The sequence below is a fragment of the Oryzias melastigma genome, linkage group LG14, assembly GCF_002922805.2.
Source record: "Oryzias melastigma strain HK-1 linkage group LG14, ASM292280v2, whole genome shotgun sequence".
Classification (NCBI taxonomy): domain Eukaryota; kingdom Metazoa; phylum Chordata; class Actinopteri; order Beloniformes; family Adrianichthyidae; genus Oryzias; species Oryzias melastigma.
In genome coordinates this window covers 4,694,021-4,708,320 of record NC_050525.1, presented here as the reverse complement: position 1 = coordinate 4,708,320, position 14,300 = coordinate 4,694,021, and the positions used below count along the sequence as shown (strand labels likewise).

The 14,300-nt window shown below is 37.5% G+C and overlaps 1 protein-coding gene across 1 annotated transcript; it reads right to left on the bottom strand.

Annotated features, from left to right (window-relative positions):
• Positions 1 to 1,809: 1,809 nt before the first annotated feature.
• On the bottom strand, positions 1,810 to 9,358 carry rom1a (retinal outer segment membrane protein 1a). Its single transcript, XM_024262168.2, has 5 exons — positions 9,053 to 9,358; positions 8,570 to 8,803; positions 5,821 to 6,251; positions 5,507 to 5,753; positions 1,810 to 2,590 (listed from the first exon to the last, which is right to left on the bottom strand). Exons 2-5 carry the CDS (start codon positions 8,717 to 8,719, stop codon positions 2,372 to 2,374), a joined length of 1,047 nt encoding a protein of 348 aa, XP_024117936.1. The 5' UTR covers positions 8,720 to 8,803; positions 9,053 to 9,358; the 3' UTR covers positions 1,810 to 2,371.
• Positions 9,359 to 14,300: the final 4,942 nt, after the last annotated feature.

Below are 14,300 nucleotides of genomic sequence, written 5' to 3'. Positions count from 1 at the left end.
TTCATCAGCAGCCCTTCCACCAGCCATCCCCGTCCTCTTCCATGAGCCTCATGTACTGCAGCTTTGTGTGTATAGTGTGTACAGTACTTCATGGGGGTTGACAGGATCCAACTGTGAGTGACTGTGAAGGAGAGGCTTATCACTTTTCATCAGTGTATAAGGTTCACCTTTGAAAACATTTTCATAGAAACACAATAACAATGGTTTTAATGAATGCAAATGTGTTCAACAAGTTTGTGTGCAATAAAATAAAGATTATTAATTAGTTGTATGGACAATGACTATTCAGCCTAATTAATTTGGACAGACATGAAGTTAACAGTGATCAAACGTGAGTCAAAGATGATCATTTTGCAGAGATTTGTACTTAATCAATTGCTTTGTGTCCAAAAGGATATGCTAATGGACAAAATGAACATGAAACTGCCTCTGGGTTGTGCTCAAACCACTAAATGTTGTCAGAAATGTAATTCTGTTGAGAGAATTGCTCCAAGGCAACAATATGATCAAAGCAGACGTATTGTGTTTATCTGCTGACTATAGAAATTTACAGTCACGTCTATATACCAACACACACATAGGACATATATATATATATATATATATATATATATACATATATAAAATCATCCACAAATGCATATTCTCAGATGATCCTGTCTGTGTTGTTTTTTTTCAATGTAGCTATTTACATTGTTTTAAACAAGCAATTATATAATTACATATTACTATTACCACTTGCACATTTAGAACAAACAATTATCCTCTAAGCATTCTCAGAGGATGGATGGACCTATTGACTGTAACCTTTTCTACTAAAAGGCGTCATCTAGTGGTGACAGCTGGCAAAAACACTAGACCATTTCAATGTGTGTGTTCACAACTATAAGAAGTCTGCAATCTTTAACCATTTGCTTACTTTTTTTAGCGACCAAAACTCATTGAGATGCAAAACTTCACCATTTACAAAAATGTGCTTAATTTATATTTTTGTGCCCCAACGGCATTTATAACAAATTTTAAATGCTTAGAATAATTGAATTATAACAGTGTTACAATTTTATTTCGACATTAGCACGTACAAGTTATTTACAAAAAGAAAATAAGTAGTGTCAAATAAGTAGATTTATTTGCAGTTCAATTTTGAGAACTTAGCCTCAATAGACATTAGACAGTTATAGTAATTTAAACTTAATCTTATAAAAAAAACTCTGACATGTGCATTTTGAAGGAAAGGTAAAGTCTCTTGATTTAGTGTAAGCTGTAACCAGAGTGGTCAAAAAGAAGAGTTTTGTTCATATTACTCATGTAAGATCACCTCACTTAGAAAAAAAAGACAGCACTTTACTATTATTTATTCAATATATTTGGCATTTTTTCTTTAAAGCCAGAATGGAGGATTTGTGGCTCCAAAATAATGACTTAAATGCATCTGAGACAGAAAAACACAAATTATTTTATTTAAATTCCAGACATAAACATTATGTGGTGTGTTTGAAATTAGCTTGATCCTTTCATAAGTTATGAGTGTAAATAGTAAAGTAATTTCTAAAGCCTTTAAGGAGTACACACTTCACCTCACGGTAACCTGATGAGGTGAGTAACTGCAAGGCCAGCAGGTTGGGGATTCCAGCAGCTAATGTGTTTATCAGCTTTAACAAAGGTGGCAGAACAGAGGACACACTTGATGGCTTTCATTGGATTAGACTGATTATCTTCTTAGTCCAATTCCTTTCACTGGTCCCTTGAAGTGAGAGCACTTTGAGGCAGCTGACAGACAACATAAAAAAGACTCTTCTTCACACGGCGTTTAGTAATTCCAAATTTTATTTAGTCATTTTTTCAGTTCTGTCATAGTCCTGTTGCACAGCAGAGCCTCAATTCTCTCTACAGTCAGCTGTAAGTCTTTATTTCAAAGACCAAAATCATATTCTGTACACTGCCATTACAAATGCGTCTTTTTCAAAATTTAAATAGCAATTCTTTACATTTTTTCCCCCTTAATATAGGTTGTGAGAATAAAATTAGCTGTGCACGTCATTTTAAAAAGCAGTTATTTTTGTGGCTGTAGACATTACAGTACAACAAAGAATGAAAATCCTCATGCGGTAAACAAATGGAAAAGTACAATAAAGATGGAATTTAAAAATACTTTTTTAAGCATGTTAGGTATTATGAGAAGATACAGTATCTATAACAAATTTAATTTAGAGATTATATTACAATTTTCTTTGACAATAAAAAACATAATTTGAGTTTTTTTTTAAATCCATACAAATTGGTTATTATTGTTCTCTCTTCAAACTGAAGTTAATCATTAGTTGCCATCTCTGTAAAAATTATTTACATGTTTGTACATAGTGTGTGTGTTTCAGGGAACAGCAGCAGGTTTGTCTGCGGCCGCGCCCTCCTCCACCTTTCCACCGTTCTTGAGCAGGAAGAATTTCAGCACTGGGTCAAGGTACTCCATGATGGTGTCTTTCACCCCCTTTTCCAGCAAGTACCCCTCTGTCTCGATCTCCGTGTTCTCCTTTCCTGCCACGGCCTCCATGGCGGTTTGCAGGAAGCGCAAGCTTACAAGCACGGAGCCCTGCAGAGGCAAAGGGGAGACTCAGATATATACAGATTTATTGAGGTTATTGTGGTTACTATGATACAAAATAACTGCTAGAAGATCAGGGAAGAGGAACTCAGACTTTAGTTTCAATCTACATACACAGCAGGCATGTGATGTGCGATCAAGAACACACATTTAGACCTATGATGTTCACACTAGACTAGCAGGGAAGGGCTTCATCTTCTTTTACTTTGCTACTGTTTCCTAGTGAATGTCCACAAGCTGCATTATGAAGAGTTTTGGTGTGAACTATCAAAGTGGTGCAAATCTTGTGAACCTTGCCCCAAGCTTTTTCTTTCACAGCTCTATTCCGATGTATGCAAGACTTGGTGTCATAGAATTGACACAAACCACAATTATGAAACTTTCATTCATGATCAGTTTTTAAACGATTGGCACTTCTGTAAATTGAAAGGGATGTCATCCATACGTCAAATCAAAGTATTTAATTAGTTAAAGTTTGACCTCTAGCCGTGTATTTTGTACATAGAGCCCAAAAACAGTTGTAAAAACGTGGATTGCTGAATCCATTTTGAACGCAGAAGCTCAAAATATGCATGTATGCTCGTTTACATAGACATTTCATTGAAAGTGGTCACTTGAACGCGCGTTATAGAGGGCGGTGTGAACGTAGGCTTGACAGGAAAGGACTTGAAACCTAACCACAGAGAATTGAAACTTGACCTGATACTCTTGTTTAAGGATAGCATTTTAAGGCCCAATCCGAATTCTTCCCTTCTCCCATCCCCTTAATTTGAAGTGGCAGTTGAAGTCAAAGTCGTGTCCGGATTATTATTTTCTAAATTTTTAACCCTCCAAACGAAGGGGTTCAAAGTCCGCCGTCACGAGGCTAAACCGCAACGCGTAGAGAATTCCTTTTCTTCACTTTGGTGTGCTCTAAACCACAAGTTTACATTTAAATGTAAGTTATGAATTTTAGTTGTAGTGTGACCTTTTTAAAGTTAGAAAACCGCTGTTGTTATGTATATTCAAGCGCTGGAAGCTCCGCGCTAACACTAGCGGACCAGCAATTATTGATGACGTCATCGAACGAAAGTCACGTCTGAAATATTGGGCACTATTTTTTCCTCCCCCTCCGTTTGGAGGGATAAATGAAGGGGAAGGGAGAGGGGAAGAATTCGGATTGGGCCTGAGTTTTTAATATTTTGAGACATCTGTCAGTTTGTTTCCTATTTTCTTCATATTCTGTTTATTTTGAAGAAGCTTGTTGGTAAATGTCTAATATTTTTTCCACTTGTCTCTGCAGATCTTCATTCATTTTAGTCAGTTCAGTTCATAGTTGTTGATGAAAGATTCTCCATTTAGAAGGTAACATGTCTTCTATTACAAAAGACGAACCAAATCCAGCTGACTCTTTTTTTAACCAATTTCCCCCACATATTACTTTACATTATCAAACTGAAAATTTGTTACAACAAACTGCTCTTTCTGACAAAGTTTTGACTTGGATTTAAGGGCCAAAATTTAGCACCTAATTTGAACCTGTAACCTAAAACTTGAACTCCAGTTAGCTCTAGACACGAGATCTGAGACTCGATCTTGTGAATAAAGACTTAACACTGCAATTTAACCTATGTCAAAAGGCTTCACACTTGGCACGACACTGGGGGGGAAAAATTAGACTCTTGCCTTGGAGTTACTAAAACTGACGAATGAGAATTTCTCCATTCACTATTTAGACCAGTGGCGTCCTAATCCAGGCCTTGAGGGCCGGTGTCCAACATTATTTCCAACCAACCTCCCGATGAAACTCCTTATGGGCTGAATACACCTGATCCACGTGATCAACAACAGATAAGGCAGGATTTCTGGAAAACCAGAATGAGGTCAGTCCTCAAGGCCTGGACTCAAACAAAGCTGAGGCCATGTCTTATTTTAATCACACAGTTTCATACCAGACACAAGATTCTGGGTTTAAAGTTACCCTAATGAAAAATCATAAAGCTAAATGCACAGCGTGCTCAGCAACGTACATTCAACTGACCACTATATTCACAGAAGTGCTAATACTTTGTAAACTGATGATGTAGGAGCAACTGATCAATAGGATTATTGCTCTGATTGAGCTATATAACACCAAGTCTTTCATATATCAGAATAGATATATATTGGAGATGTGAAAGAGAAATCCTGGAGCAAGATTCACCAGATTTACATATTTCACACTAAGACTATTCCATCTGTACGTGGTGGACATGTTCTAGACGCAGTAGAAAAAGATGAAGCAGCCTCTCCCTGCTTGCCCTGAACACACGTTCTTGAACATCAAATTTCCAATTTGTATGTAGCTTTAATCTTGTCTTATGACTAAGTTGTCACATATTGACGTTTGGTTAAGGACCCATCAGCGTCACTTTCAGACGTTTTAGGTTTCCCCAACTCGTTATTGTTTGATATCCTGGTTGTTTGTGAAATCAAGGGTTCGCAACCCTCGGGACGCGGTACCGGATGCAGTACTGGATGCGGTGCTGAATGTGGTACTGGTTGTGCCTTGGGTGGCGTCCAGTACCAGTACCCTAACCCAGTACCGGTACTCTATTCGAGTCCGGTACCTCTTAACCAAGTGATGATTCACGTCCGGTACAGCGTCTGGTTTCTCATTTGGTCTGGTTTTGGGTTAGGGTACTGGTACCAGGTTTGGGTACTGGTGTGCTATGCACTGGACCAGTTCCGGTTTGTGGCCCAGTGATTGGAGATTCATGGTTTAACGTAAAAAAACAACAACTTAGGGAAACCCACAACATCAAAAAGTGACACAGAGGGGTCCGTAAACAAACGTACGTGACGACCTAGGAGTGAGAATGTGTTTCATCTGACTGTTGCTGTTGGAAATTCTTACTAAACTAATTTCTGTGTTCTAGAGTTTACCTGCAAGATGAAGATGGACAGAACTCCGGCCCCAATGGTGTTCATAAGGCCCATGTAGTAGTGGACCAGGGCCTCCCGACAGCCTCGAAGGTAGATGTTGAGCTCCTCTGTTAGGTAGTCATAGTTATAGTGAGCAGAGTTATTGGTGAGATGATACTGGATGCATGGCCGTGGAGATCTGGGGTTACAGCAGCTGAATGGGACTCCATCCACCAGGTAGCGGCCATCCACGTTGCTCTTGACACGACTGAAGGAACAAATCTGAGATTAGTTCGATTTTGTTTCACTCTACTTTGACGCTTGTCTCTACTTACTCTTTCACTTCCTTAGAGCCGAAATCAAGGTAGCGGTTGCTGATCCACTGAACCTCAAACCAGTCCCTGAAGTCGTTGTTTCCACAGCACTCGAACTCCATCTGCAGACGATCGATGTTCTGCTTCTGGAAGCAGCGGCCCGGAGTGTCTGTGTCTTTGTAGAAGCGAATGCCGTTCCTGAGGCCGGCCTTGAGAGAGGACTCCAGACTGCCTTTCATGGCGTAGCTCATGATGACAGAGAGCAGCATGAGAACGGTGAAGAAGCACGAGACCGCGAAGTAGGGCTTCAAGAAGTTTTTCCAGCGAGGAAAGCGCCCGGCGTCAAGGGCATCCTGACAGATCTTTGACGCAAAGTAGTTGATGCCCAAGGACGCCAGCCCAACAATCATCAGGGTATTGGGAACAACATGAATATCTGTGTTATCCATGACCTGAAAGTGAGTCACAAAAAAGGATTTACTGATGGAGATTGTTCCATAGATTTGTTTTGGGGTTGACCCCAAAAGCTCCCATTGATACTCAGAAATAATTTTACATTTTGTACTATTTTCAATGGGGACGTCCCTGATGTCATGAAATTTCAATTGTGATAAACTGAGCAAGTCAAAAGATGTTGCAGACTGTTTGTGGAAAATAAAAACAGGGGCGGACTTACCATTAGGCAACAATAGGCGATTGCCTGGGGTCCCCAAAAATCCTGGAACCCCAGTAGAACACTTAAATCTACTCCTAATTTTATTTAAAAAAATAAAAAAACACCCTAAATTATTGAAATGGCATAAGACTGATCATGTGAACGTGTTTTATTCTCCCCCGTCCAGAAATCCACTATTTCTTCTTCTATGACCATTTATGGCATTTTAGATATTTCTGCTCACAGCAAAATAATTAATTCTGATTGAACATGTGACGTATGTAAACATTTGTTTTAATCAGATTAAGTTTTTCACGGTTCAATTCCAATCCAATCTTTGATCCAATTCAAGACATTTTGCACGTTTAAACACAACCATTGTCTTGTCTGCCGTCATGAGATGTATAGCCTACTAATAAAAATATAAATGTGTGTCCACTAACCTGTTCGAAAAATTTTATTTATACATTTGATCCTAATCATTAAATTTTTTATCCTCAAAATCGCTGTATTTTGTGTATTTTCTGCTTGATTTCAGCGCAGGTTGCCAGGTCTGCAGCGTGGTAGTTTCGAAATGATGTCAGTTTCTAAAAACTTTTTAAAACATTTTGATTTTTGACATTGATTTTGTCTACTAGCGGACCAATGATGAAGTCATTTGACTTTTAAATATAGTTAAGAATTAAAAAAAATAAAATTAAAAAGGTTAATAAAGCCACTGCAGAGAGCCCCATTTTATTTATTTCCTATTGCTCCCAAACTGCTAAGTCAACCACTAAATAAGAATAAATAAAATATGTAAGAGGTATATAACAATTTTACAGGATTCCTCGCAAGATTTTTTCAGCCCTTTTTTAACGTTTGTGCACAAACCAAATTTGAATGACTTTAAACAGTTTAGTGTATTTATGAAAAATCTTTTCAAACATTTGTTTCTTTTTACTATTCCCTATCAAAAGTCATGAAAGAAATAAATTAATTTTTATGGTTAAGTCTTCTTCAAGCGTGAACTTGTGATAATCAGCGTTTCTAACTGTAAAAAAATAGTACAGGCTTATGTTGATATACTTAATATGCAGAACATGTTGAAATACACACAAGTAAATTTATCCAGTCTTACTAAAGTAAAAATTATACTTAGAGTACATTAAAAGTTTTTACGCTTTTTTGTCAATGTAAGAAAATGCAAATGCTTGATGTTTCTGCAGAGATAGTAATCTGTAACTATCACATCTGTTATACCTGTAACTGCTAGTTGTGAAAATTGCAGATTCCTGAAAACAAATTCTGGTTTTACTTTGTTTTTATAAATTGTGAAATAATACATCCACTGTGATGAGAGATTACAAAAAATTCAATATGATAAAATCCAAAATGGTTCTTAAAATATCCTGTTAACTTCATATTTGATGGCAATAACAAATCGTTTTATGAATCTGTTTAATCGTGATTAATTCATTAGCCTTTGAATTCTCAGAACAAGATTGGAAACAGGAGAATCCAAACCACAATCAACCATCTTCTTAGTCCAGATTTAAGAGCTGAATTTGCTGATCACTGAGGTCAAGTGCTTCTTATTTGCATGATTGGACTGATTTTTTTCTTTTGTAGTGCAAAAAAATGACTAAAAGTTTTCTTATTTTATGTTGGAGCAACTTTTTTCCATGTAATATAAAAGTTGCTTAAGTCTGTTGTTCGGACGAAGAAGACAGCCTTGAGTGATGGGATTAGCTTGATTGAGGCTGACGGAGAGTTTATGAAGTGATTGGTTTGAATGGAAAGTGGGTCACACGTCTATCAATGTTCTCTTTGGTCGTCAGTGAAACAGATTTTTATTGATCATATTTATCAACAGCCAAGAATTTCGTCTCAATGCTTAAAAAAATAAACCAAAAAGTTAGGAAAAAGATGAATTTATGATGCATTTTGCTTTTAACATTGAGAATTGCATCAGATGGAGATTTGAACAATTTTTCCATTGCAGACCCTGATAATTTCTCTCACACATTATTTCAAGGCACTCAACAGTGATTACTTTTCAAAATAAAGCTGTCACAAAGATTTTAGCTCTTAAAAATAATTTCCAATCAAAAACACAAGTGGATGTTCCAGTACCTCTGCCCTCCTGCGGAGTTCTGTCTTGAGGAGGCACCCCAGGGTGAAGGTGGTGGCCCCGGCGACTGTGGCACACCAGGAGAGGAGCCACAGTCCCTGGGCCAGCTTCACCCTTTTTTGAAAGGGGAACTTCATCTTCATCACGACCATGATTGCGGCGAGGGAGTCCGAGCCTTACCGGGGGAAGAGGGGAAGGAGAGCGACGAGGCGACGAGGGACGATGCTGATCTCTGTCTGCAGGAGAGGAAGAGAGGGAGAGGCTCCACAGGCTTAGAGATGACGACGAAGGAAGTGAAACACAACAACTTTTCACACTAAACCTGCATTGTTGATGGTTAAAAGTGCATAATTAAATAAAAAAGAGAAAACTTATAGCTAAAATGAATTTCCCTTTAAAAGGTTTGCAGAGAAATTCAAAGTTTTCCAGGTTTACTTTGAATGCATTTGCCCCTCCCTCATGAAAACAGATGTTACAAAGTTCACCTCAATTATCTCCACAAAAAGCCCTGAAAAAGGTCCAGTCGTCCCCACAGACCACTGCGCACCTTCCAGTGTGCCACACAGTGGATTTGGCACACTGGATTTGGCGAACCTGGATGCTGGGAGCGACTTACTGCTAATGCCTACCTATCCTATTAAACGGGCCTGAAGATCCAGGCCACTGTCTGCTCAGCACCCATTACTCACGCAGACATACGTGAAAGACAAACTCAATATAATCTGACAGAGAGATATGGATATTATTGATACTTTACTTTCTATAATCCTGATCACGGTTAGAATCTTGTCTCTCCCTCTTCTGTGAAGTACTCTCCCTATTTCTGTTGAGTTCTTTGTTTATTTTTGTGTTATAAGATGTTTTTTGTTCAGAGGTCAAATCATGAAATAAGATGTATGATGTTGCAATTTTGTTATGTTTAAAGAAATGTACAAACATTGTGTGGACAGAAGATGATGACGTGGAATTGTCTGACCAGCACAACAGCTGCTAAGCACGGTGGTGGAGAAATCATAATTTGGATTTACATTATATACCCCAAAAAGTCCAGGAAAGCTTTCAGTGGAAAAAACATTAGTAAAGAATATGTATAATTTATTAAAGTTTTTAAATAGTTTGCCCACCTCTGCTTTAGAGTTCAATATGTAGACACCGGTTTGACAGGAAAGAGTGGTTAAAATTAATAGCATTAGAATTTTAACACTATAACTCATAGCTGAAATAGTCCATGATGGCCACTATTTTTTTATTGCATGTTAATTTTAAAAACACAACTTCAAGGGAGTTTTACACAAAATTAACACAACTAAATCATCAGAAGTCCTTTATTTAGCATATCTTCATTTTGTTTTTTCCCCACAAAGGTCATTAAGCTCATAAACACGGTCATCAAATCCATACTTCTAACACTAAACAATGATTTTACATGTCAGTTTGGACATGTGTTGCACGACAATAAAAAAAGTAAAGAGTAGCCAAATGGTTTATCATTTATGATTGTATCCTCTGGTGTTAAAGTACCCCCAGGGATCAATATAAACACTCCAGAAACTTGGCAGAGGCTTATATTGATGTTATTACACAACGGCATCATGATAGGGGATGTGGGGTAATGTAGTACTCCTTTACGCACATAAAAAAGAAAAAAAATGTAAATGACTGAATGAACTTAAGCTTAGTGAATGGACCTTAAGGGAAAAAGTAAAGTCTGAAAGTCTGTTGTATTAAGCCTCTCAGTTTGTAATGTTTGAATCAAAAATGTGTTTCATTGACCATGTACCCTAGCGTTCTATTTATAATAGACAAAGTTTAACATTTCATTTCTCAGAATGTTATGATTCCCATTTTTAAACTGTTCTACCAAAGAAAAAAACGTGTTGGCCTATGAGGTATGGGCTCAAACTAGGGCCATAAAGATTTCCAAGTGTTACTGCATGTTCACACATAAGTCAAGATTCATCATACTGCAAAATAAATCTGCCCAAAATATTTAGTTTTGCAAATATGTGAAAAGAGATCTACATGCATGTAAGAAAGAATTTGCATTTGTGTAATAATTAGCTTTCTTTTCTTCTGATCATACTTTGTAAAACAATATTACAGAACATTTTAGTATTTCTTAACATAACCAGTCTTTTTTTTAACAGCAGCGCACTTTATTATGCTGATGAGGAGTGTCACTCTGTCTCTCTGTCCCTTAAAACCACTCCTTAAAAAACTCAATCAAGCGCGAACATTTGTGCTCTGGATGGTAATTATCCTCCCTGATTATCTTCTTCAACATATCAGGATTTTTTCAGTTGCTTCTGAGTCAGCTGATGCCATTTCTCCATGCAGGGGATGGAGAGAAGAGAAGGTATGCTGCACTCTGCTGTGCAGAGATACACCTCAGCACCGCAGCACCTCCTTCAGAGGCAAACATTTCATACAATAGTTTTGGTTGGCTGAGTTTTTGTGACAAATCAGAAGAGTCACGCAACTGAAAAAAAAATCTGCAAATCTGTGAAACCGCGAACGTTGCGAATCTTTATGCCTGTATTTTGAGCCCATAATGAGGCATCATTTTCAACTCTTTCGTCATAGTTTGCAAATTAAAAACATAAAAATGACCTTTTTACAATCACAGCAATTAACAGTTTAAAATATTTGAATATTTTGCTAATAAAACTCAGTTAATTATTTGTATTTGGACAATAATTGCATTCTCAAATGTATCTGAATTACTATTTCTGGATTGAACTTGTGCTCCACACAAACAGCCACAACAGACTGGAGTACCCCCAGCAGCCAGGATAGGCTCCAGCAACCCCATGACCTCAAGATGGATTAATGAGTTAAACCAAGATCTGTAAAAATGTGCATAAATACTTAAATGTCTGAAACTTATGGCCCACACTGAGAGGATGAGGAATCTGGGGTTGATTATTTATTTTGAGTCGTTTTCATTTCAGCAAATTAAAAGAATCTCTTTGCATGATGACATCTTTCCTGTTCTAATAAGTACTTTGGAGCAAATCTAAAGTATAAATACATGCAACGAAATAACTTTTTTTTTAAATATGCAATGGCTTTCTATACATACTTTAAGTTAATACACACAAATAATATTTTATAGTACAGTAAATACAATATCATGAGAACTTTTTCCTAAAAACAAGAAAACAACTATTAATGCTTTTATGTTTCTCTTTGTACTGTATATTCAAATGTACATGTTACAACAAATTGCTGATTCTAAGCTGTAGGGAATGTTTACATTTACATATGTCACATTTCTGGCTTGACTTTCTGTAACATCACGTTAAGAATTCACATTCTGTTACTGATCTAAGGGTTCACATATCAAGAAAATAAAACAATAAAAGCTGACATGTTGCACAAATCACCTCATGAATGGACTTCATGCTCACATCCGACTTCACATCAACACAAAAACATTACAGGAAGAACAGGAGCTACAATTCTAAAACCCCTAAAATGTTTCCAAGAAAGTTTGTCTGAATTCTGTGTGTGTAAACACATTTGCAAAAGATTCAAAGTTTTTTTTTCCAAGTCCCACTCCCCCAAAAATTGTGTTTTTCATGTTTTTAACAAGTTTTTAACAAGTTCTTCTGATGATAGAGGATAAATATGATAGAAATTACGTTTTATTTCTTTATTTACATTGTTGTGAATCACGAGAAGACTAAATAATACTGTTGGGGAAGCTTTTAAGTGTGACGTAGAGACTGCTCCAGCAGCTCTCCTGAAGCATCCACGTGCAGACACCTTACTGGTGGATGGATTTAATATTTATTGCTATTTTTGTTGCACCTGTGATATGAGGTTGTGAGGGGCTGTAAGCTAGGAGTAGAGAGCGTAAATAGATGGATGACGGGAAGTGAGGGAAGGCTTACTCTGCTGCAACAATTCCTGCCCTCATCTCAAAGGCAAATTTCCGATTAGCTCAGACAGGATGACAGTTATCAAAACACGGCAGGAAGTTCACAAAGCTAAACGAGGCTCAGGAAGGCAGTGGTCAACATTAGCATGGGAGCATAAGAGATCAGTTGGGTAGAACAGGACGGCATAGATCGAGGCAGGTGGGTTAGAGTCGAAGCAGGGTCAGGTACACAGAAGATCAGGTCCAGACAGAACCGCTCGGTAATGCAGGCAGGGTGGCACAAACAATACTTCGCACTGAGAGAGGCTCTGTGCAGTGTTTAAGTGTCCTGTGGGTGACTGGCAAATGAGAGTGAGGTGAGTGGCATCCAGGGGTTGCTGGGAGATGTAAGGTGGTTAGTACTCTCCCATCGGTGACCAGAAGGGGGGGACAGAATTCTGATTCCTGACACTATGTTCTACAACAAGGGTCTGCAACCTTTAACACCAAAAGAGCCATTTGGTCCAATTTCTTACAAACCCAAACCCAGCGAGAGCCTCCAAATCCCACTTAATCTATCAGAAAATAATCTTTATTTATGTTTACACCAATTTAGCCATTCCTTTATAAAATGTAGCTTTGAAAAATTCCCAATAATTACGTTTAAAAAATGTCTTATATTTTCCATTAAATAACAACTTTAACTTCTTTACTTTTGACAGCAGCACATACAAGTTCCTTTCAAAATAAAACACACTGTGTCAAATAAGCTCTCCTTGTTGCAGCAGATTTACTTAAAGGGTAACCAAACAACAAATCAACTTTTTTTTGGCTGTTTATAAATGGGGCTTTAAAATCGTTGTCTGTGTCCCCTATACCTGCCCCCTACAGGTTGAATTGAGGTACTACGATTGAATTTTGTGATTAGTCAAACCATGTACGTTTCAGAAGTCTCACATCATGATCTGCACCTCCAGTAATGATAATAGCCCTGCCCCCAAGCCCCTCCTCTGACTGGATTTTCAAATTTTGACTGTGGGTGGAGTCAGCCTCCAGCTTCCCTGTTTGGTTATCCTTTAAACTAAAAACACAAGAAAACTAGTCAGACATGGCAGTTTTCATCATTGTGGCGACAAGTTGACCCTACTGTGCAGCGTATATTAGAATATGTACTTAACTTAACTAATTTAACATTTATTCAAACTATTATAACTTTTCTTAAAGGTAAAGAGCCACACTGGATTGATAGAAGAGTCGCATGAGGCTCCAGACCCTCAAGTTGCAGACCCCTGTTCAAGAAAATAATAGTTTTTTTTTTTTTTTAATTTGAAAAAAAAAACAGTATAATTATAATTAAAAGACCAGTGGGAAAGATTTTAAAATAAATCAGAAGATAATAGGACTGGGACTTTAATTTCACAGCATTCCAAGATTTGAGTCAGAATTCTTAGAATCAAGTTAAAAATTCTGCACAAAACATTCCCAATTTTTAAAAATAAATTTGGGATCCTTTTTAAACAAGGACAAACAGGTCTAATATATTGAAGTATACTTACATTTTTTTTAAATAGTAAAAATTTCAAACTAAAGTCCTTTTTTTGCATTCTGACTTCAGAATGTGCCATCCCTCTGACGTAGTAGTTGAGCTCTGTACAAGGGAGATAAAGTTTCATACTTATCATTTACAGGGATCTACTCTCTGCTACTATACATTTCTAAGAGACAAACAGATTTATCCAATTACAAGAACTACAAAATACTGTTAAAAGCGTTCTGAAATTCACAGCTGTGTCCGCTCCCCTTTCATGACTTCGTCAGGAATCCCTCCTGCCCAGCCGTGCCCCTCAGCCCCACTTTGCCCTCTCTCCTCG